Consider the following 22,133-nt stretch of genomic DNA (forward strand, 5'->3'; position numbering starts at 1 on the left):
AGTGGTGGCATGGGAGCTGGTGCACTCATCCTGTCTCCTCCATGTGCTTAATTAATCCTCTTTGCAAGGCCTGAAGACATGTATAATCAGGGCTCTATTTCAGCCGCAACTCACCAGAACTCAGTTCTCGCACTTCTCAAGTGGCTACCATTGTCACTGTAAGAGAAGTTCTGGCACCTCTTTTTCTAGGAAAGTAGCACTGGGAGAATCCTTCAGCAATACATACACAGAAATAAGAGACAACTGCAACCAGAAGTAAAATATTTTATTATCTCATTCATTTCTCCTAAAAGGTAAGATTTCTTTCAGACAAAATATATAAAGCATTTAATGGTCTTTCTTTTGTCCCACCCGCCCCTCCCCCCATCTCGTCACCAGATAACTGATGTTCTGTTCTTTGAATCATCTTTAGCTCCAGCAAAGAACTAAGGCCTTGTCCATGTGTTTCAGGTTTTGCACAAAGTTACCAAGGTTAATGACTGGCTTAAAACATGCACAGCCAAACACAAAAAGGTTGGATTTCCAACTTGAGTAGCGCAGAAGAAAATGCAAGCCTAATTTTTATTACTTTTCCACGATGCTCACTAAAGAAACTGTTATGATGCTCCTTTCCCTTCAGGATCTGTACCATTCAGATGAAATTGCAATGAAAATCAATAGGAATTTGAACATTACTCCTAAACAAGCAGAGTGCATACCTCAAAAGGAGCTGAAAATTCTGTTTGCATGGGCAGGTAAAATTTATAATAAAATCCAAGGATGGTTATAAGTAATATGCTTCTATGTTGTGACTGCTTTAATTGGAATCACACTGAGTCCACCTCCACATGGCAAAATGTGTGCATTGTTTTGAGTTTTTCTCTATTTTGCAGCAGCCAGACATTAGGCATTTTGTGATTATTAACACTGGCTAAACCACTCAATTTGCCATACAGAGAAGGTGTCATCATGCCCTATATTTGGGTGGGCAGGTTTCCGACAGCACAGTGGCAGATCACTCCAGGCCACTACTTCATCGCAGGGAGCAAATGCCATAGGGACACTTGAAGCACATATTGTACTGCAATTTGTGCATGCATAGCTGCCCTAAACCTTGTTCAGAAGCACCAAGAGTTCAATTCGAGATGCAGGCACATTCCTGAAATATAGATGTGTTGACAACTCAGACCTTCTGTAACCTGGGAGCTGTTCAATGAGACCCACAGTTCTCTCCCACTACATGCTATGGGAGACAACCTTGCCACAGATCTTCTGACAAATATCAGATCTTCTCTTCCTGTGTCCACCTGCTCCATCTCCCTGCTCCACACACGCATTCTATGCCCTACACAACACCTGGACCAACATTATCCCAGGGACTGATCCATTAATGCCCTCAATGGTCAAGACACATGATGAAGATGCTTCAGATTGTGCAATTTGCATTTCCAGTATTTTAAAGGCAACCACAGCTTTTAGTTCTGTTATCTTCTGGGAGAATTTTACTGTGTAGGAAGTGTTTAGCAAAGTTCTGCTAAACGAATGTTGGTCTCTTTTCTGTGCATCCCTCTGCCTTCTCATATTCCCTGAACTCTACTTGTCTAGGGGTGTTCTCAACCACATTTTTCCATCTGCCACAAAAAAAGAAAATTGTGTAACTGCAGTCCAACTGCATTTGATTTTTCTTGTTTAACCAATCTTTTACAAGAGCAGATGTCTAGTGACCTGGATCATAATCTACTGTTCAATTTCTGATGTTTAGAAACCTAATGGGTAATATATAGTGTGCAAGGAAATGGGGAGCCAATCTTTCATCCAGTGTGCAATGCTACTAATCCCTTTCTTTTTATTATTATTGTGGAGGGTGGGCAACATGAATCACAGATCTACTACCTATTTGCATGGAGGTCCTCATCATTATTTCAACCAATCCATTCCTACAAAGCAAGAGCTCAATCTAACTGTTCCATCTACAAAACCTCCATTATAAACATCTGGCAAAAATGAATTGCTATGTGATATTCTGAAACATTTATTTATGATCCCAAAGATAAGTCAATCAAGATAAACATTTGGTCCAAGTTCAGTTGTAATCTATCCAGTGGTAAAAAGACTAGTGGGCCCTGTTTCACTTGATGGTGAGACAATCTGGACACTGGGAGAGCCAGCTCTTCACCAGCAACATCTCCCAGAATGGTTTATTCTTGCTGGTCTACAAACTCAGGATTTAAGAGTTTGCTTTTCTTTCTCCTGAAGATTCAGGAGAACACAACCAATCTTGTATGCAGATCAGTGGTACACGCATCCATTGCATTGTGGGATTGTGCCTCTTACAGAGAAATGAGGAAAAAATGGCAGGCAAGCTCGCACAGAAAGGCAACAAATGCTGCTATGTAAAGCCTAGAACAGAGCTTTCCAAACTGTGTTGACATGTCAGTGTGCTGACTGCAGGCAAATGTTCCCTGCGCTGCTCCTCAAAGCTGAAGAGGAGTTAGTTTCGCCTCTGGTTTGCTAGTAAAACAGAACTGCTGTGTTGTGAAATGATGCATGTCTAAAAAGTGTGTCACCAACGTGAAAAGTTTGGAAAGCTCTGACCTAGAATGACAAGTCCATGAATTTCTATGTTCACCTGCAAGGATACTGATACAGCTTCATTGCCCTTTTAGGGAATTAATTTCACTGCAGATTTTCTGTTAATTGCTTCATACAAATGGTTCTTTGTGCTGAGAAGGGTCCCTTACAAGGAAGTGGCACTCTAGTGAAAAAGGTCAACTCTTCTTTTTTATTATTACATTCCAAGGAGCTCCTAACCAACAAACCAACCCCATTCATCCTCACAACAGTATTGTGAAGTTGGTAACGCTGAGAGTGAGTGGTTGGTTCACCGTCACTCAGATAACTTTGTGGTTGGGTACAGATTTGAAGTAGGGCCTCCCAATTCTCAAGCTTCTCATGCTTTTTTCAGAAGAGATTGTTGTGCTAGCTTTCTCAAGAGAAACCCAATACTCAACATTTTGGGGTCGCTGTGTAAATTTAAGCCCAGTGATGTGTGAATGTTAAATGTAAATGCAGAACAAAGACACCCAAGGCCCAGTGTTTGGCCACATGTGACCTGAGAAGTTAGTAATGCGCAAGCAATGGGAGCAAGAAGTAAATTAAGACACATTCTCTCAAGGACAGAGCAAGAACGCCTGCACGGATGAGTAGAGGAAAAGCCCAAGAGGGTTACATTGGGAGTGCAGCTCTCACAACTTCTGGCAAATAGCTGTGTCAACCACAAAAGTGTTTTCAAAATGGCGGATGTGATGACATGTCTCAGCAGCACGTCGGTGGATATCTGGAAGAGAACAGAAAGAAATGTCAGATTAAGACATGGTATGGCGAGGAAAGCAGATGAGTGTTGAAATAGAACCAGTTCAAGAATCAAGGATGTTGAAACAACAGCACAAAAATAATCCCATAACCATTTTTTTTTTAAATTGGCCTCCATCAAGGCATTTATTCTATTAAAGAAATAAACTTCTTTTTAAAGCGTATAGCTTTAGTAATAAAGACTATCATAATGATATCCTTTAAAAAAGCATACAGTTACTCTTACTGTAAATCAGCTTGATGAATTAACAGCCTTCCAAGCGGTTTTATGCATATTGTGTTGAGTTTAATGTTTTTACTGATTTTATTGTTCTAATTTATCATTAGTGTATATTTTACTGTTTCAGACATTTGTTGTAAACCAACCATTGGCCATGGTTGATAGGCAGTTAATAAATGTCTAAATAAAATACCGTATTTTTCGCCCCATAGGGCGCACCGGCCCATAGGACGCACCTAGTTTTTTTGGGGGGGAAATAAAGAAAAAAAATTATTCCCCCCCCCCAGGCACGGGGCTGGGGCGGGGGAAGCTAGAGTTTCCCCTGACCCCAGCACCCAGAACAGGCTGATCTGCGCAAGCCGTGGGAGCAGCTGAGCAGTGTAACTCCAGTGGCAACAGCAACAGCAAAAACTTACGTCTTCTTGCAGTCCTGCGCTTCAACCTGTATATCTCTTTGTCCCTGCACAGGGCATAAATGTAGAAGCCAAGCTGGTCCACGTCAGTGACATGTTCTGTCACTATCATCTCCTCCTGGATCATGTAGGTTTGTGGCAGGTATGCCCCTTTCTGAAACCAAAGAATTAAATACACAAAATCTTAACTATTACTGAGCTTATTTGATGGGGATTAAATTTCAGGGGGAAACTATGCCTGACAGCCATGATCTTTGCTCAGAAATGATTTTATCAGGGCTTCAATATTTTGATCCAAGCAACATTCATTCATCTTCATCAGCAAAGGATTTAATTGGCATTTTGAAAACCAGCCGGGAGCAGCAGCACACTTCTGACAGGAACATCATTATTTTGTAAGCTTTCTGTATCAGGTGGAATCTTCTTATGGCTTAATTGGTTTTTATAAATCAAAAGGCCAAAAACGAACACACAGACCCTCTAGGGGGCCTCCACCTTTGTCCCCTGTTCTCAACCAGAGCCAGGGCCTTTTCAACTCTGGCTCCGGCCTGGTGGAACACTCTGTCTCAGGAGACCAGGGCCCTGAAGGATCTGATTTCTTTCCACAGGACCAGTAAGACAGAGTTGTTCCACCTGGCCTTTGGCTTGGAATCAATTTGATTCCCTCCCCCTCTTTCTTTTTTCATTTCTCCTCCTGTGATGAGGCTGCATTTTAATGTTTTAATGTTGTATTTCAATCTTGTTTTTTAAGTTGTATTTCAATCAACTTGTTTTTATTATCGGTTGTTAGCCGCCCGGTCTTGGCTGGGGAGGGCGGGGTATAAATAAAATTTATTATTATTTGTTATTATAATAAACTTACATGGTGCCCTCAGTCTACATTTAATTTGGAGGGCCACTATGGCAGGGACCATTTTTTTCTTCTTATGTTACTCAAAGCAGTGCAACATACAATGATAATGAAATACTAATATGATTAAGAGGGGTGGTATCTGACTAATAGACTCCATCAGCACAAGGGTTTACTTTCCCTCTTCTCGCCCCGCACCCCATGCCCTCTAAATCTGTTCTGGGGATTCCCCCCCCCCCAACACTCTGAAGCAGATGTGAGGAGGGTATGGAGCACACTCAGGGACAGCAGAGGAGGGGGACGTTCTGTTGCACAAGTGGAAATCCTTGTGTTGGCACAATGCCCGACCGCTAATAATTGTTTTTTTAAAACCACAGAGTTGAGGGGAAATGGCAATGATCTCATCGGGTTTCTTGGATAAATCTTTGTTCAAAAGCCTTGCTTGATCAAACCAAAGGACCATCTAGTCCTGTACCTTCTTCTCACAGCGACCAACCATACGCCTGCAGGAAACTAGCAAGCTTCTCCTGCCTAGGCTAGTTTATGCAATTATACACTTTTCCAATAGGAAGGTAAGAACATCTAATCAAAACACTGACGAATTTTGCTTACTCTCTTTAGAGCTTTCCCACTCCATCTCTAAAGCTGCAAGCTAGTTGGCCCTGGAGTGCATGGAGGAAAAGCACAAAGAGAGAAAGAGAGAGAGAGAGAGAAAGAGTGCAGTGAAGACGTTCCGAGAGGTGGTGGTTGCTTTTCTGAAGCAAATCACCTAGCAGAATGGGAAAACTGCAGTCCCATTTAGAGCCAGACCATCTTCCCAGTGTCGCTTTGTTTCTCAATGGTCTAAATGTAGCCACAGGAGGCTAGAATTATAGTTAAGAAGCACTAAATAGGGAATCAGAAATGATATTGCAAAGTCACAGATGCACAATATGGCTCTGAATGTGTCGGTGAAAGAAAACAGAACTAGTTTAATGAGCAGAGGTTAATCTTCTTCAACCCACAGGCTTCCAACAAACAATATTAGGACAGAATAATAAAATATAGTTGGTTTTGAGCCTGCTAAGTGCAAGACTCTGTCCTCCTTCATCTTTGGGTATACAAGTATCCTCATACTCAATCTGATCTGAATGACCAAATAGGTCAGATTTTGCCAATTCAATCCTTGCTCCTTAGAAACAAAGCAAAGAGACCATGATTTCTTTCTGGATTAGGTTGCCTTGTGCTGAGAAATGAGGGCAGTGCTTTGCAGTAGTTCTGCTTCAACTTGCCAAATTATTTTAGAAAATGGTTTGTGACTGGAAGAGAGTTCACTTCATTTCTGGGTGCTTGTGCTTCAGGGCCCCACAAGAGTCCTGTTCTATTGCCTACGTGCTTTGAAACGTTTACACGAAACCACAGAGTGAGGTCATCTGAAAGCTTTTCAGCAAAGTCAGTTTGTGGTTGACTCCCAACTTCTCATTTTCATCGACTCAGGGGAGGAGGAAGAGGTGTTAAATCAATACCTGGGCATATTAATAGAGTGCATGATGCTCAGTACATTGAAATTCAACCCAAACAAGATAGTGAAGCGAGTTGTGTTCAGCCTGTTCTGGAGAGGGTTGAACCATCAGGTTTGCAGTCTGGGGGTGCTTCTTGAACCATATTTGGCACAGGAGGTGTGGCCCTTTAGCACCTTTGCTGGGTGATGACTGTGACCCTACCTGGACAGGAATAGCCCAGCTTCAGTTATCCATGCCCTGGGCGACCTCCCATTGTGTACCATGCACAGGACTAATGATGGTCTCTAAACTTCAGAGTTCAAAACTGAGCTGCAACACTGCTGAACTGAGATTAGGAAACAGGACAGTGTGTTGCCAGATTCACTGGCTCCCAGACCATTTCTGGGCACAAATAGAAGCAACGGGTTTTGACCCTTAAAACTTTAAATGGCTTGAGACTGCAATAGTCCTTGATTATATAATGTCCTATCAAGAGAGGCTCACCTGGCAACTACCTAGATAACATTTTGGTGCCAGGTAGAGACCTTTTCATTTTGTTAAGCCTTTTGCTTCTACTTTAAGTTTCTGGTATTTGGGCTGTTTTTAGTCCTGCTTTATGTTTTATTAACCAACCCTCACTCCCAGCCCAAATTTAAAATCTGTTAGCCACCCTAACATTACACAATTATAGGGCAGCATTAAAAAAACCTGAAATTAATTTTGAAAAGCAGACACCTGCCCCAACACAAGACCATCTACTAAGCGAACAAACTTCCCACCAGCATACTGACCTACACATTCCAAAACTGCAGAGGAGGCAAGCAGAGAGATCCCACAGTGATACCATCAGAATGGCATCAGCTGAATAGGCAGTTCCCCTGGCAAGCATCCCAAGCCACAGATGCCCTACCACCCCACTTCCTGACCCAGTGATTGATTATCTCCTGGGAGATTAAGAAAACTCAATGGGAGCAGGGCATCTTAACACATTGCTATGCTGTTGTGCTGCCACATCAAGCTAAATCAATAGCCTGTTGTAAAATACTGCTGTCTCAGTCAATTAAGGAGAGTTCTCCAATGCCAGCAGAGCTGTTCTGTAAAAGTCAAGCTATCTGTATATCTGCATCACGGAAGGAGACTGACAAAGAAGATAGCATGTGTGCAAGGCTGACTACGCATTTCCTGGCAATACCTATTTGTTAAATCCAATTGGACGACCGACTATATCTATTTATTTTTATTTAAATATTGATAACCAACAGTTCTATAAAGTATATCAAGGCAGTTTACAACATACAGGCAACCCCCTCATTCAATTTGTGATGTCCCCACACAGTGCACACTATTCAGGGTTCTCCCATTCTTCTGCCCCTCAACTAAGGGGCTGTTCCAGGAAAGAAAGTGAGGGGTAAAGTCCCAACTGCACAAGCAAAAGCCCTGGTGTTCGTAAGGTGAATCCTGCCCTGTGTTTCAGACCGTGCACAATTATTTTTATCTATTGTATTTCATGTGTCCGCTCCAGTTTATCTTCAAAGCACCCCTGTGAGAATAAGGAACATTTCCCCTCCCCTACCTTTACGTTAACCAACAGCTCCCAGAAACTCTGAGGTGGCATGACAGTGGTGGTGTTCAGCTCAATGACATAGCATTTATCCAAGCTGATGTCAAGGTAGGCAGTCAGACCCTGAAAGGAAAAACAGGCAGATTGAGCTCAAACAAGGGAGGCTATGTTGGTCTTGGTGAGAGAGCAGCAGAGGTTTACTCCAACAACCCAGGATCCCTCAGCCTAAGCAGCCTTAGTACTTCTCATGCAACATCAAAGATTAACCATTAGTGCATCTTCTTATTGAAAGATCCTTCTAGTACAAGCTCTGCTTACAGGAGATACCTGTGACGTAATGTTTGGAAAAGGAACTGGTACACCTAACTGAGCAGGAACCTCTTTTGAAAGCTGTACTAAAAACATGGTCAGGAAAACTGCATCTCACATGGGTTTCCTGTCCTGTCACTCCTGCAAGTCTCTGAAGCTGCTACAAGCATATTCAGGAGACACCAAGGTGCAGCCCTTCCTCAGAAGGTGTCATAATATCTGTAGCATGTTGCTTGTTTCTTACCCTCTGAAAGTCATGGATAATATCTGCAGGGTCGCTTTCACCAAAGTGGGGCATTGGGATGCTGATCTGCTCATAATTCTCGCCGAGGTAAATCCTCACGTTCTCATGCAGTTCCAGCTGCTCCCTCAGTTCGTCTACGTAGAAAAGCTGGCAGAGCATCTCCTGCTCCTGATCTTCCAGGCCATACTGTGGAAATAAAAAGGGTGGTCGTAAATGCAGGGGCTCTTTGACCTTTGTTGCAAGAGTCAGAGAAAAAGCTTTCACACAGGAACAGCAGACAGTGCCTTATGCAGTGTTGGCCCACCAAATTCTGCATTAGCTGTGTAGGCTCCACTACGAGCTCTCCATTGTTTCAGACGTGTGTTTCCCACCCACCTCTGGAGAGACCAGGGGCTGAAGCTTGGGCTTTCTGCATCCCACACACTGAGCTAAGGCCCTTAAGATGAGGCAAATACAACAAACAACCTCAACATGGCTGCCTTCTGAAGCTGTTTTTCTTTTAAAACAAGCGACAGTTGGAGCTTTGTTGCACACATTTGCATATGATGTGCAGCTGGCTCCCAAGTGTGACTCTAAGTAAGTGCTGCCTCTCTGCCCAAAGCTTCTATGTAACTCAAAATCAAGCACATGATGAGTCTTCAACAACAACAACAATGGCCACCTTTCCCATTTTTCCTGCCTCCTGTTCTCTGGGACCAGCTGTATATATCACAAGTCTCAGCTTCCCACCTGCGTTACTTAAATATCACCTCACAGAACACATTTTACACAAACCTCCACCACAGCGTACATACAGAGCAAACTCTCCAGTGAGTAAAAAGAGAGCCAGGAATGTACTCAAGAAAGAGAAGTGCCAATGACAAAGGACTTGGAAATGAAAATTGCAGATTAATATTAAAGATGGGAAATTTATTTTGCCAAAAAAGAAAAAAGAAAAAGTGTGCTTAATGAGCAAGTGCTGTGGTCCACCTCTCTCTACACCAGTGTGGTGTAGTGGTTAAGAGCGGTAGTCTCGTAATCTGGGGAACCGGGTTCGCGTCTCTGCTCCTCCACATGCAGCTGCTGGGTGACCTTGGGCTGGTCACTTGAGGTCTCTCAGCCCCACTCACCTCACAGAGTGTTTGTTGTGGGGGAGGAAGGGAAAGGAGAATGTTAGCCGCTTTGAGACTCCTTAAAGAGAGTGAAAGGCGGGATATCAAATCCAAACTCTTCTTCTTCTTCTCTCAGACTCCACCCTGGAGTTCTCAAAAAAATTATCTGTCGGTACCAAGGGATGGGAACATTAAGGTCAGAAGACTAAGTTGTTTAATTAATTCTTAGGTATCTAACAGTTTTATTGTTTTGCTGATCTGAATTTGCCTTTGAATTGTTTTATATTTTGATCTATGCTGCATTTTGTTATATACAGCAGAGATCTTTCATTCTGGCTTTTTGTTTTTGTCTGCTGTTTGGGGATCTGGGCTTCCCTAGGAAGCAAAAGTGAGGTATGAATGATAAATGAACCTGGGGCGGGGGAGAGATGAAGGAATCAAATGACTAATGGGGAAAAGGCAATAGGTTAAGTCAACATGAACTTTGAGAATCCTGGGGGGACGAGGTAGAGACCCTTCACACTGCCCCATACATACCTGATTTGGGAACGTATAAGAGAAGTATCTGTAGACATACATTGATGTCAAAATCAGGCCGAGGAGCAACAACAGCATCATCATCGTCCAGTAGAAGATGCGACTAAGAGGCTTCCTGGTCTCCACTGGAAAAGGCAATGGCTGCTCCTCCTGTTTAAAAGGAGGAGACAAGGTAACAGAAACATTGGTATGAGCAATGCAAGACATGCTTAAACACTGGTCAGGATTTCTCAGTGCTGCATGGAATATTTTCAGAAGATAAGAGGAGTCAAGAGGGCAATACAGAGTAAAACATTTCAGAAAGTTTGCTTCCCATGATGAACAGCAGACCTTTTTCAGTTTTGATTATTATTGTTTCCAAACTGTGCCAAGCAAACAAAGCAAAGCCTGAAAACAGGTAGTCTGCAAACAGGTATGCTACTGCTGGTGTGTGATTTGTATTCTGTACTATATTTTGTGATGACTAGTCAAGAGCAGTTAAGACAGTGCGCTCTGAACCAGGAAGGCCTCGACTCAAATTCTGCCCCTGCCATAAGCTCACTAGGTAGATTTAAGCAAGTCATTCTCCTTCAGCCTCAGCATCCCCGTCAATAATATGAACACTGTACTTACTATGGAATCCCTATACAGATATGATGTTTCTACAGACCCACCAAGTGTCCCTATTTTCCAGGGATGTCCCTGATTTAGAGAAGCCATCCTGGTTTCTGATTTGATCCCGGAATGTCCCGCTTTTCCTCAGGATGTCCCTATTTTCACTGGAGAAATGTTGGAAGGTATGGAGTTATCCACACACCCACACACCCACACCCACCCACACCCCGAGCTATCTGAAGGTAATCCTGCATAGGGAATTTTTTTAATGTTTAATGTTTTATTAGGTTTTTATATATGTTGGAAGCTGCCCAGAGTGCTGGGGCAACCCAATAAGATGTGTGGGGTATAAATAGTCAAATTATCATTATGGAATGGGATGTCCCTTTTTTCAATGGCTAAATGTTGGAAGGTATGTTTCTGCAGACCAAGTGGCTCATATTTTATTTGAATACTGCCATTAATATTTTTGTCCCTGTTGAGTCTTTGGACACACTACAGAAAACAATTAATAGTAATTACACAAACATCATGTTTTGTAATATTCAAAAACCATGTCACAAAAAATCAGAAAAGAATACATAACTTTTGATTTAAAAAAATATCCAGAATTTGTCCTTCTTAATTCATAGTCGTTTTGTTTTATTTTCCCCAATATTTAGCATACAATAATTTTGTTGCTTCGTTTATATAATCAGGACTCAAAAGTAACAGTGAACCATTTTTGTTTAGTTTATTTAGTTACAAAGAAGAAGGTGCAAAGAGCCTCGGGTGCTTTGCCCTCCCATCTCTTCCCCGCCTTGTTCACATGCAAAGGCTGTAGGCTGCAAACTCACATACAGTTCTGAATAAACCACAATTTCCTGTTATGTCCATAACTTGAGGAAACTGTGGTTTCTTCCATCTGTACTTAACAAAACGACACTAGACTGGTTTCAGGTCCTGTTTTGCTAACTAACCTTTTCTAATTTAAGCTTTGCACACTGCCTTGGACACATCTGAGGGGCAAAGATAAATAAATTTCTAACGGGCAACTGGAATCCAGCGTGTGGCATTACATCAGTGTTCCAGCGCTCATGAGATCAGCCTGCACAATGATAATGCTAATTCAACACAGTAACATCAGGCACACAGTCTAGGAAAACAATGAAGGGTCACTGCTGAGAGCAAGCCTGTGGCTGCAAATCCTTAAAACAAGGTACGGCTCAGGATGCACTGCACGAAAACATTAAATGAGCTCATTTGCAGCAGCCCCTGTATGCAACAGACATATGCAATTCGGCAGAAGCGAGCATTCCACCGGGGTGGCAAGGAAGAAAAATAATAAACTAATCAACAAGGCAAGTTGTGTAGCTTGGCTGAGCTCCATGAACACCACAGATACTCCACAGTTCAGTGGGGAGTGGGTGGGGTGGGCATAGTCGGAGCTGGGAGGGCCTTGAAGTAAGGGGGTGAGAACAGTCTCCCTGGCTGACTTGCAGGAAACATGCTCTGGCATTTTAAGTCCGTCCCAGTTGGCAGGCAGGATATGTAGGAGTGTACGATCCAATAAAGGAAGGAGTGGATCAGCTTGGTGCACAGGCAGAAAACGAAGCAGAGCAACGAGCGGCAGGCACAGAATGGCAAAAAACAAACAAGCTATGAAAAGGCAGGCTTTCCCAAACTTTTTATAAAACAAAAGGATCGTGAAAAACATCTGGTTCATTTTAGGGCAGGTTAATAAATTAACACACACCAGGATTGACTGATTTATTCTGAGACATTTTCTTTTTCTTCTTTCCTTGGAAACGATGCTAGATTGGTTCAGGGAGAAAACACGGATGGAAATATATTCATTATTAATAGGAAATCCGTCTAGAGCCATGTTTCTCCAGCTGTGGGTCAGGGACTACTAGGGAGCCTCAACCCACTTTCAGGCAGGAAGGCCTCCGCACTATAACCCACCTAGCCCTGGCTATGTGATACTTTGGGTTGGGCAGGTGCTAGCAGAAGAATCTCCAAAAGTGAGAGTAATAAACTGGGGATAGATAAGAAGGGGATAAAACATGGAAGCTGTTACAGGAGGAAGAAGTGAATGTAATGGCCCAGGTAGGAAGGATGAAAGAAACTGTCAGATTGGGGGTAGGCAAAGAGTACAAGTGTGAAAGGAGATGGAGAGAAGCCACAGGAGGCTAATAAAATTACTTGCAAGGAGGTTCCGGGTCGGCGCATTTTGCCTAGAACAAAAATAATTTCAGGAGTCACAATACCCCCAGAACCAATGTCTGCGCTAAGCTTGAGTAAAGCTGACCTGTGGAACTCCCTGCTGAAGGGAACTCACAGTGGCAAACAATCCCTTTTTAAAAGAGGGGTTAGATAGCAATAGAAAATGTTGCCAACAATTGCCATTTGTTTTATCATGTCTGCCTCCACCTCCGTTTTGAAACTGGCTGTAACCTTGACATGGCTATTTTGTGATAGCTGGAGCCTCGGTATTTGTAGCCCTTTCAATTGGGCTCTGAGGGTGGAAAGTTTGAGAGCCTCTGGCCTAGAGCAAGTATCTCCCGCTCTTCCTTTCATGCCTCCTCTTCTTGCAGTACAGCAAACCTGACCCAAAATCATGGGAGTGCAAGAGGAAAATAACTCAAAATAAACCAGAGCCGATTAAGGTGGAAATGCAGCACTCACAGGTGAAATAAGGATGTTTGTGAAGGCGGGGTACAAAAGACACCTAGACCTTCTAAACAGGGTGGGTTGTATGCCTGTGTATTATATATAATTTACGTGTGTGTGTCAACAGGGACGCGAGTAGCGCTGTGGGTTAAACCACTGTGCTGCTTGGGTTTGCTGATCGAGAGGCCGGCAGTTCAAATCCCCACAACGGGGTGAACTCCCGTTGTTCGGTCCCAGCTCCTGCCCACCTAGCAGTTCAAAAGCACACAGTGCAAGTAGATAAATAGGTACCGCTCCGGTAGAAAGGTAAACGGCGTTTCCGTGCTCTGCTCTGGTTTCGCCAGAAGCAGCTTAGTCATGCTGGCCACATGACCCGGCGGGGGGGGGGTCTGTCTGTGGAAGTGGACAAATGCCAGGTCCCTCGGCCTTTAAAGCGAGATGAGAGCCGCAACAACCCCAGAGTCGTTTGCGACCTTTTTATCAGCAGGAAATCAGTTGCCATTGATAAAGTTCAAGGTTAGATGTAATAAGCGACAGCCAAGCTTACAGTTGCTTGTATCCGGGCAGGTTTGATCAATGAGATTTCCGCTGATGTAAACAAGAGGAAGGAAATGAAAGCAAGTTTACCCAAGTTCAGTGCCGTCAGAAAGAAGTCCTTTCATCTCGCCTGCCCACTTAGCTTTCCAAAGCTGTTTCATTTTTCAGCTGTTGCCATCCTAGACAATTTCCCCCAAATCAGGTGCAAAGGACACTCAGCCCTTCAACTCTTATCACATTTTGGTCCTCTGTTGTTGTTTTTCAGGGATGGGAACATTCAATTACACAGAGGGAACGGCATCATTATTTATGACTTGCCCCGAAATCTTTCCATTTCTATTCTGCTGGGACCTCGATATTCTTTCCCCATTTATTTATTTCTTCCACTACAGTCTGCAGCTCCCAAAGGGCTTATATATTGTACTAAGATTGCAATATGAAAATGACCTCAGCTAAAATGTGCTCACAGAGAATGTGTGCATTTTGTGAGTTTGGCAGATTACTTCTGTTCCGCATTGAGAGCTTTGCAGACAACGCTGGTTAAGAGCCCCCTGCCTAGAAAAAAACACATGGGTTTGGAGAACAGGCACACAGTTTCATGAGCAGCATAACAATGAATTCTTGAAGTGGTGGGCATGTACACCAGCATCTCAGTGCCGCTATATGTCCTTAGCAAATGTTGCTAAGAGCTCTTCCAGACAACCCCATTACTCACCGTTCATCCTGATCTGTTTGAACAACATTTACAGAGGTCACACCATACTGCAGTTCATTCATTCCAATTTGCTTGCATGGAGATTATACAATAACCTTCCAGCACCTTTTCCTGCTTTTCTTAACAAAAAATTTCCATGTTTCTATCATGGCTTTGTTGCACAAGAGCACCAAATGCACTCATTGCAGCTCAGCAGCAGAACCTCTGCTTTGCAGTATTAGAAATTTCCACGTGCCAGATGCATTTTGCGACTTGTGCAGATCCAACTGCAACCACATGGAGATCTCTGCATGCCAGGTTGGTTCAGACAACCCATCTGGCTGCCCCATCCCCGGCTTTCTTAAGCAAGTAAGCAGAAGAGCTTATTAATTACCTTTTTCTGCGAGGAGTACTTGGTTCACCCCCTTCTCAGTTAATCCCTACAATAACCCTGTGAGGTTTAGAAGCTTTGACTGACTCCAAGGTAACCCATTGAGCTTCATGGCTGAGTGGGGATTTGAATCCTGATCTCCCAAGTCCTAGTCGAACACTCTAACCACTACACTGCTCTGGCTTCCTACAGTACTTTTGCTATGGGGCAGCCATATAAATTATGTAGGCAAATAAATAGGGGAAAGCAAAATGTCATTTAGAGAAGGATCTGATATATTTTCCTTGAAGCTTGAATTTGTTTTATTCTGGATTGTTTTAATGTGTTTGTAACTGCTTTGAGATGTTTTGTTCTTTGAAATATAAAGCAGTGTAGAAATGGAATGGGATGTGGGTAGCACTGTGGATTAAACCACAGAGCCTAGGGCTTGCCAATCAGAAGGTCGGCGGTTCGAATCCCCTCGACGGGGTGAGCTCCCGTTGTTCGGTCCCTGCTCCTGCCAACCTAGCAGTTCGAAAGCACATCAAAGTGCAAGTAGATAAATAGGTACTGCTCCAGTGGGAAGGTAAACGGCGTTTCTGTGCGCTGCTCTGGTTCGCCAGAAACGGCTTAGTCATGTTGGCCACATGAACTGGAAGCTGTACGCCGGCTACCTCAGCCAGTAAAGCGAGATGAGCGCCCCAACCCCAGAGTCAGTCACGATTGGACCTAACGGTCAGGGGTCCCTTTACTTTTAGAAATGCAATGAAATAATTTCATTGCCCCTAGACATTCCATTGTGGCGAACGTAACGTTAAGGTGCCATTTGGCAATTAGTTTATATATCTGAGTTTCTATCACTGCTTGCTTTGCCCAGGTTCGAACCTCAGCACCTCCAGGTAGGGCCAGAAATGTCCCATTTTTGAAAAGCTGGAGTGTCGCTACTAGTCAGTGTATGCCATTTGTCTTACCCAGTGGGTCGTGTGACCCACTACTGGGCACAGCCTGATTTAATATGTGTTGCAACAGCAACACTAGGGCCATACTAATGTATTAGTGAAGAAAAATTAAGAAGTGGGTCCCTAAAGGCATGTGTGAATTGAGGGCAGGTTCCAGGTCGGAAAAGTTACAGATTACTGGAGTGGACATCCTGGGCTAGGTGGAGGGGGGAACTATTCTTGCTGCACATGTAAACTGCCTATAACCTCTCACCTTGTCCTCTCTAGCACCCAAGAATTCTTGTTGGTACCTGGCTTTGAGCTAGATCCTCATGACCCCAGGAAGTCAAGAGCACAGCCTTAACACTATGGCTCTTGTTTCCTCACATCAACAGAAACCAGGACGCAATTATGCATACAGACTGTTTCAAAAGGTTTGCTTTAGAATGGAAAAGGTACTACATGCAGTCTTCACGGCAAGCAGTTTTTCAGCAGAGAGCATATGAAATGTGGTACTTGTGCAAAGCCACAGAGAGTCACAGATACTTGGGATCTCAAATGAAGACACTTGAAGAGAACAATCACAATGATGTGTCTGATTGCATCCTTGACACCAGCCATGTGTTTTGAGAAACAATGCTCACCCACCTGCCCTAAGCAGAGGCTACAGGCAGCAAGCCATGCACAAAATACCCAATAAAGCTGCTTTTCTAATTAATGCATAGCTTTGTCACTGCACGAATGAAAGAGGTGGCAGGGTGCTGATTCGTGTGGGTGTGCAATCAGAACAAGGGAATTCAATAAAACCCTGGCTGCTTAACCCTTTTTCCTCTATCAGAGAAGTGCAGGATTATCAGCCCATAGTGGAAGACAAATGTACACCGTCATGTGGAAAGGGGAGTGGGTTGAGAGGGAGGCCAACACATGCAAATTCCCAACAGTTGTTTCCCCAGCCCCCTCAGGGTGACTCTAAAACTAGGAGGCAGAAACGGAGTCCCTTCATGTTGTTGGACTCTTAACTCCCACCAATCCTTCTCAGCATGCCCAATGCCAAGAGCTTATGGTCTGACAGCAGCTGGAGCCACCCAGATTTCCTTGTCCTGGAACCACTTTCCATAGCGGGAGGGAAGAAATTGCACAGGTGTTAAAGGCTTGTACCTTAAGTGACATTCAGTGGTGCAAGCCTGCTTGTGCAACATGACTTCTCCATCCTCCTCTGCCTCATCTCCCCCCACCTGGGTTTGCAGAGTTCCCCAACCTTCTGAAGCAGATTTTTGGGAGCAAAAAGGGGTTTCAGGTGGGAGGAGAGGAAGAGGAGCTTGTGCCTGCAGTTGTGCATGCAAAAGATTCGAGATCCAATCCCCAGCATCTCCAGGTAGGGCTAGGAATGTCCCCCACATAAAATCCCGGAAAGCTGCTGTCAGTCAGTGTGGGCAACATGGAGCTAAATGGACCAATAGTGTGACTCTGTAGAATGGAGCTTCCTATTCCCCTGTACAAAGCAGAAATGGGGGGAAGGTCAGATGAAATATGCTAGTAGATCTCTGAGTGACTTGAAGTAGATTAGCAAGGATTCTGACTCTGAATTCTATGGGAGGAGCCTCAGACAAAAGCTGTAGCCCAGCTTGCTCAATATCAGTCATCTAAACATCCTAGTAGTTGAGATATGACACACTCAGCTTGAAGTAAGAAAGTAAAATGATTGCATAATATTCATGTTGCTGCTCCTTTCAAATGCAAGCTGCATAGCTTGGAGAAGATACAGATTTGTGTTTGCTCAGTTTTATAATATTCATAAAATAAATTCTAGAGTAGTTTAAGTTTTTTATAAGTTTTTTTATTGTAATAGTTTTTTAAGAAAAGGAAAATAAAACAACTTTTACAAGTCTCTCTAGTCTCTCTTCACCTTGGATTTGGAAAAGGGCTGCAAGATGACTGTAAGGGAACACTAATCCTAGTACAGTGGTACCTCAGCTTACAAATGCTTTGGGTTACAAAAGCTTCAGGTTACAGACTCCGCTAACCCAGAAGTAGTACCTCAAGTTAAGAACTTTGCTTCAGGATGAGAACAGAAATCGTGTGGCGGTGGCAGTGGGAGGCCCCATTAGCTAAAGTGGTGCTTCAGGTTAAGAACAGTTTCAGGTTAAGAATGGACCTCCAGAACGAATTAAGTTCTTAACCAGAGGTACCACTGTAGTGCATTCAATGGTGTTAGAAACTGTGTTATCTTTTTCTTCATTTTAACTGGAAAAAAACATGTCAGGAATCCCTGCCAGCATCTTCCTCATGGTACAGTGATGTCACCACTGACCGTTGCCATGGAAAGTCAGTTTAGCACTATAAATTTACAAGTAGGCCAAACTGTGCCAGGAGCCTTCTCCAACGTGAATATGGTGATAATTCTGGTTATTCCAGAAGCAAAAGATTTGAAATTGCGGAGTATATTACGAAAATTGTATCAATTTGCAAACTGTGTTGTGATTGCGGAATTCAGCTTTCCTAGGATCAGAATCTGGGTTAACTTGGTGCAGAATTGTTCTTTATCTGGGTAGAGAACTCCAAGCTACAAATCCAATGAGAACAAGTGCAGATCATACAGCAGGTATGGGGACTATAGCTTATTGGTAGAAGTGTGGTGCTCTGCATGCTGCACAAAGATGTTTCCAGGTTCGATCTTGGCATCTCCAGGGCTGGGAACCTCTGGCCCTCCAAACTTGCTGAACTACAATCCGTATCAGCAAACACAGCCAATGGCTGGGATGATGGAAGTTGTAGTTCAGCAACACTTGGTGGGCCAAATCTTTCCCACACCTGCATTAAAAGGGTCAGGTAGCACATGGTGGGGAAGACAGAGAACAGCCACTACCAGCCCGACTGGGCTATGTAGCCCAATGGTCTGTATAAAGCAGCTTCTTCTGCACACCCAGTTCTGGCAACAGTGGGAGAGACCTTAATTTGTTCACTTCCTGAACCACTCAACAAGAACACATCTACAGGAAGAAAACAGTAGGCAGCTGTCATTGCAACACACTCCCCACCCCTGCCAATAATTTAAGATAAATGGCGCATATATAAATGGAGGAATGGAAAAGTGCTTCCCCCGGCTCCTTTGGGAAGGAGGATGCTATAACAGAACAAATGAACAAAAGGTGTGTGCGCTGTACAAAACTTTAAACTCAAATGTAGAAGAATCCTGGTCATCCAAACCTCCATTTTACAAGGCTTCTCGTTTCTCAGTTTTCTGCGCATTCCTCGTGTCAGTGAAAGCCTCTGGAAATGCTCAGCAATCTGGCTGAATGAGAACATTATCTAAGCATGCTGGATGTCCTGCAGGCTATTCATGGGGGCGGAGCGGGACAGCGAGTTAGAAAGAGAAATTGTGTGGAGTAAACAGAGGCGGTGCAATGCAATTTGCGGGAGTCAAGCGGAGATTCCTGGTGTGATGAAAACAGGGGCAGATATTATGCAGCACACACAAACGACAAAGGATGAAGTCAGGCTCCCATTATTTTAGAAGAGATCATGGAGGCAGCTCAGCACCTCCCCACCCACCCACTGGATAGCAACTGATATAGAGAGAAACACTAGCAAGAGCCCCCCGCGGTAAGGGACACAGCCACTATAGCCCAGAAAGCTTTCGGCTGCTTCCCTCAGCTTTATAACTGGATATTTTGAAATCTCGCCAAAGAATGCCAACCACTGATTCTATTCAAGGGGGCAGGAGAGGGGAAGAATCAACAGCAAACCCCAAACTCAGCAGGTCACACCCCAGGGGTGGAGGGAATCTAAACAGAGACCCAAAGCACCACTCACTGTGGAGATGCTGGTTTCTCAACTAGGTTCCTGAAGCACAGCTGAAACAGCCCTTTTTCTAGGCCTCGGATTGGACCCTGGGTTCAAAAAACCAACAAGCCCCACATACTTAAAAAAAAAAGAAATCTTCAAAATGGGAGGCAACAAAAGTCTAGCATGCCTGATAGCTTATCTCCATAGCTGTCAACGTTTTCCCTTTTTTAAGGGAAATTCCCCTATTCCGAATAGGATTCCTCGCAAGAAAAGGGAAAAGTTGACAGCTATGCTTATCTCCCTCTTGCCTTAGCCCAGAAGCCCTTCAGCAGGCCCTGGTCAGGAGAGAACAGTGTGGCCTAGTGGTTTGCGTGTCTGATCAGAAACAAGGAGATCCAGATTCAAATCCCCACTTAACAAGAGAACAATGGATCACCTCAGACCAGTTTCTTGCTCAGCCTCAATCTACTTCGCACGGTTGTTGTTTTGCGAAGACCAAAAACGGAGGAAGGGAATAATTGCACTTCCTCGAGACTCTTGGTGGGATATAAATGTTGAGAAACAAACGCTCTGTGGGGAAAATATCTGCACAAGCTCAGGAGTTCCAAGACGCATTTTACAGCTTCCTAAAGCTGGGTTTTTCAAATGATGGTGCACGAATGGGGGGGGGGGGGAGGAAGAACTCGTGGTCAAAGCGCACGTTTTTCCGGTCATTCCTGAAAAATAAATAAATAACTCGAGACTTCAGGGATGGGCAAAAGTTGCCTCCGCCTGCGGGAAGCTACGAGCTGCCTCTACGGCTGGGGCTGCTGGACTATTGCTGCAACTCGGCGCCAGGCCTCTTCCTGCTGTAACTTTCCGACTCCTCTCTCGCGTCCACGGATGCAGGAGCCCAAGGCGGGCGCCTCCAAGTGCCTCCCCGGCCCCGCAACCGAGGGGCTTGGGCGGGCACCCTCAGGAGCCCCGGACCCTGCGGCGGAAGGGGAAACGCCGCGGGACAAGGCTCGCCAGCGAACGGGAAGGGCTGCGCGCCCCGACGCGCCCTCTCGCCATCATGCGCCCCCCCCGACCCGCAATTCTGCCCCACTTTTCTACCACCGCACAGCCTCCCTTTACCCCAAACGCGTCCATTTTCTGCCCTCCCTCGGGGGCGAGAGGGAAGCAGGCGACTTTCTTTCTTCCGCTCCGCTCCGCTCGCCCGTCCGGCCGGCCGGTCGGCGCTTGCAAGGGAAAAGCCAGCAGGCAAACCCGGCCGGGCTCTGCAGCGGATCGCGCGGTGCAATCCAGGGGGCTCCGTCCCAAGCAACTCTCCGGGGCTCATTTTCTTTTCAAGTCCCCCTAATGGAACCCATCCCTTGACATCGAAACGCTTTCCCTTTATTTAATGTGTTGTTGTTATTATTATTATCATTATCCTTTGAGCTAAAGGCGCTCCCAGCCGCCGCCACTCACCAAGTCGTGGGGCAAGAGGACCTCGGCTTTGGCTCCATAGTTGCCTCCTGTTGCCGCCGCCGCCGCCGCCTCTTTCTCGGGCTTGAGCCCCGCCGCCGGCTGCTGGAAGCTGATTTTCACCATGGCTGAGCAGGAGCAGCAGCAGCAGCAGCGTCCGAAGCGAAACCCGACGCCTCGTCTGCGCTCGACGCGGCTCTCTGGACCATCCGTCGAGCCCACCCCGCCGCCAGGAGGAAGCGCCGGAAGTGCAGCCTTGGCTCTCCGCCCCCCCCCCCTCCCTCGTCTCTCCCCCCCCCCCCCGCCTTCACGGGAGAAGCCAAGAGTTAACGAGGCTCCGCGGACGCGCGTCTTGCGCTGGCGAGCGAGCAGGTGGCCGCGAGAGTCCGCGCTCAGGATGCACTCCAAAGAGGCTCAGGGAAAGCGAGAGAGCGAAGGCTTCGGAGCTCTACGGTCTCTCTCCGCGGTTGAAGGCAGGGATGCTTGTGAATGATGGTTGCTGGTGGGGCTCAAGTGGGGTGAGTCCTGCTTGTGGGCATCACTTGTTGGCCACCGCGGAAGAACAGGTCGCTGGACTAGACAGTCCTTTTGGCCTCACGCAGGTGGCGCTGTGGGTTAAAGCCTCAGCGCCTAGGACTTGCCGATCAAAAGGTCGGCGGTTCGAATCCCTGCGGCGGGATGCGCTCCCGCTGCTCGGTCCCAGCGCCTGCCAACCTAGCAGTTCGAAAGCACCTCCGGGTGCAAGTAGATAAATAGGGACCGCTTACCAGCGGGAAGGTAAACGGCGTTTCCGTGTGCGGCTCTGGCTCTGGCCAGAGCAGCGATGTCACGCTGGCCACGTGACCCGGAAGTGTCTCCGGACAGCGCTGGCCCCTGGCCTCTTAAGTGAGATGGGCGCACAACCCCAGAGTCTGTCAAGACTGGCCCGTACGGGCAGGGGTAAAAAGGTAAAGGTAAAGGTACCCCTGCCCATATGGGCCAGTCTTGACAGACTCTGGGGTTGTGCGCCCATCTCACTTAAGAGGCCAGGGGCCAGCGCTGTCCGGAGACACTTCC

At 45.4% G+C, this 22,133-nt stretch overlaps 2 protein-coding genes across 2 annotated transcripts in view; one reads left to right on the forward strand and one right to left on the reverse strand.

The window, feature by feature from the left end:
• LOC307216071 (G-protein coupled receptor 35-like) overlaps positions 1-22,133 on the forward strand; it is a 307,342-nt gene that overhangs the window by 203,801 nt on the left and 81,408 nt on the right. The gene's annotated exons all lie outside the window — the stretch shown is intronic.
• On the reverse strand, positions 248-21,314 carry ITM2C (integral membrane protein 2C). The gene is made up of 6 exons (XM_079977334.1): positions 21,081-21,314; positions 10,058-10,207; positions 8,430-8,615; positions 7,889-7,999; positions 3,988-4,138; positions 248-3,316 (listed from the first exon to the last, which is right to left on the reverse strand). The coding sequence occupies exons 1-6, from the start codon at positions 21,201-21,203 to the stop codon at positions 3,225-3,227; spliced, it is 813 nt and encodes a 270-aa protein (XP_079833460.1). The 5' UTR covers positions 21,204-21,314; the 3' UTR covers positions 248-3,224.

The sequence above is a fragment of the Podarcis cretensis genome, assembly GCF_951804945.1.
Source record: "Podarcis cretensis genome assembly, chromosome: 5".
In the NCBI taxonomy this organism is placed as follows: domain Eukaryota; kingdom Metazoa; phylum Chordata; class Lepidosauria; order Squamata; family Lacertidae; genus Podarcis; species Podarcis cretensis.

What these genes read in the sequence shown, in the direction of transcription:
- ITM2C (XM_079977334.1), bottom strand. Translation starts at nt 21,203, where the DNA reads ATGGTGAAAATCAGCTTCCAGCAGCCGGCGGCGGGGCTCAAGCCCGAG. An exon ending in TCCTCTTGCCCCACGACTTG is followed by an intron (nt 10,208 to 21,080) that starts GTGAGTGGCGGC and finishes CCTTTTAAACAG; the next exon opens with GAGGAGCAGCCATTGCCTTT. An exon ending in AGCTGTTGGTTAACGTAAAG is followed by an intron (nt 4,139 to 7,888) that starts GTAGGGGAGGGG and finishes CTTTGGTTTCAG; the next exon opens with AAAGGGGCATACCTGCCACA.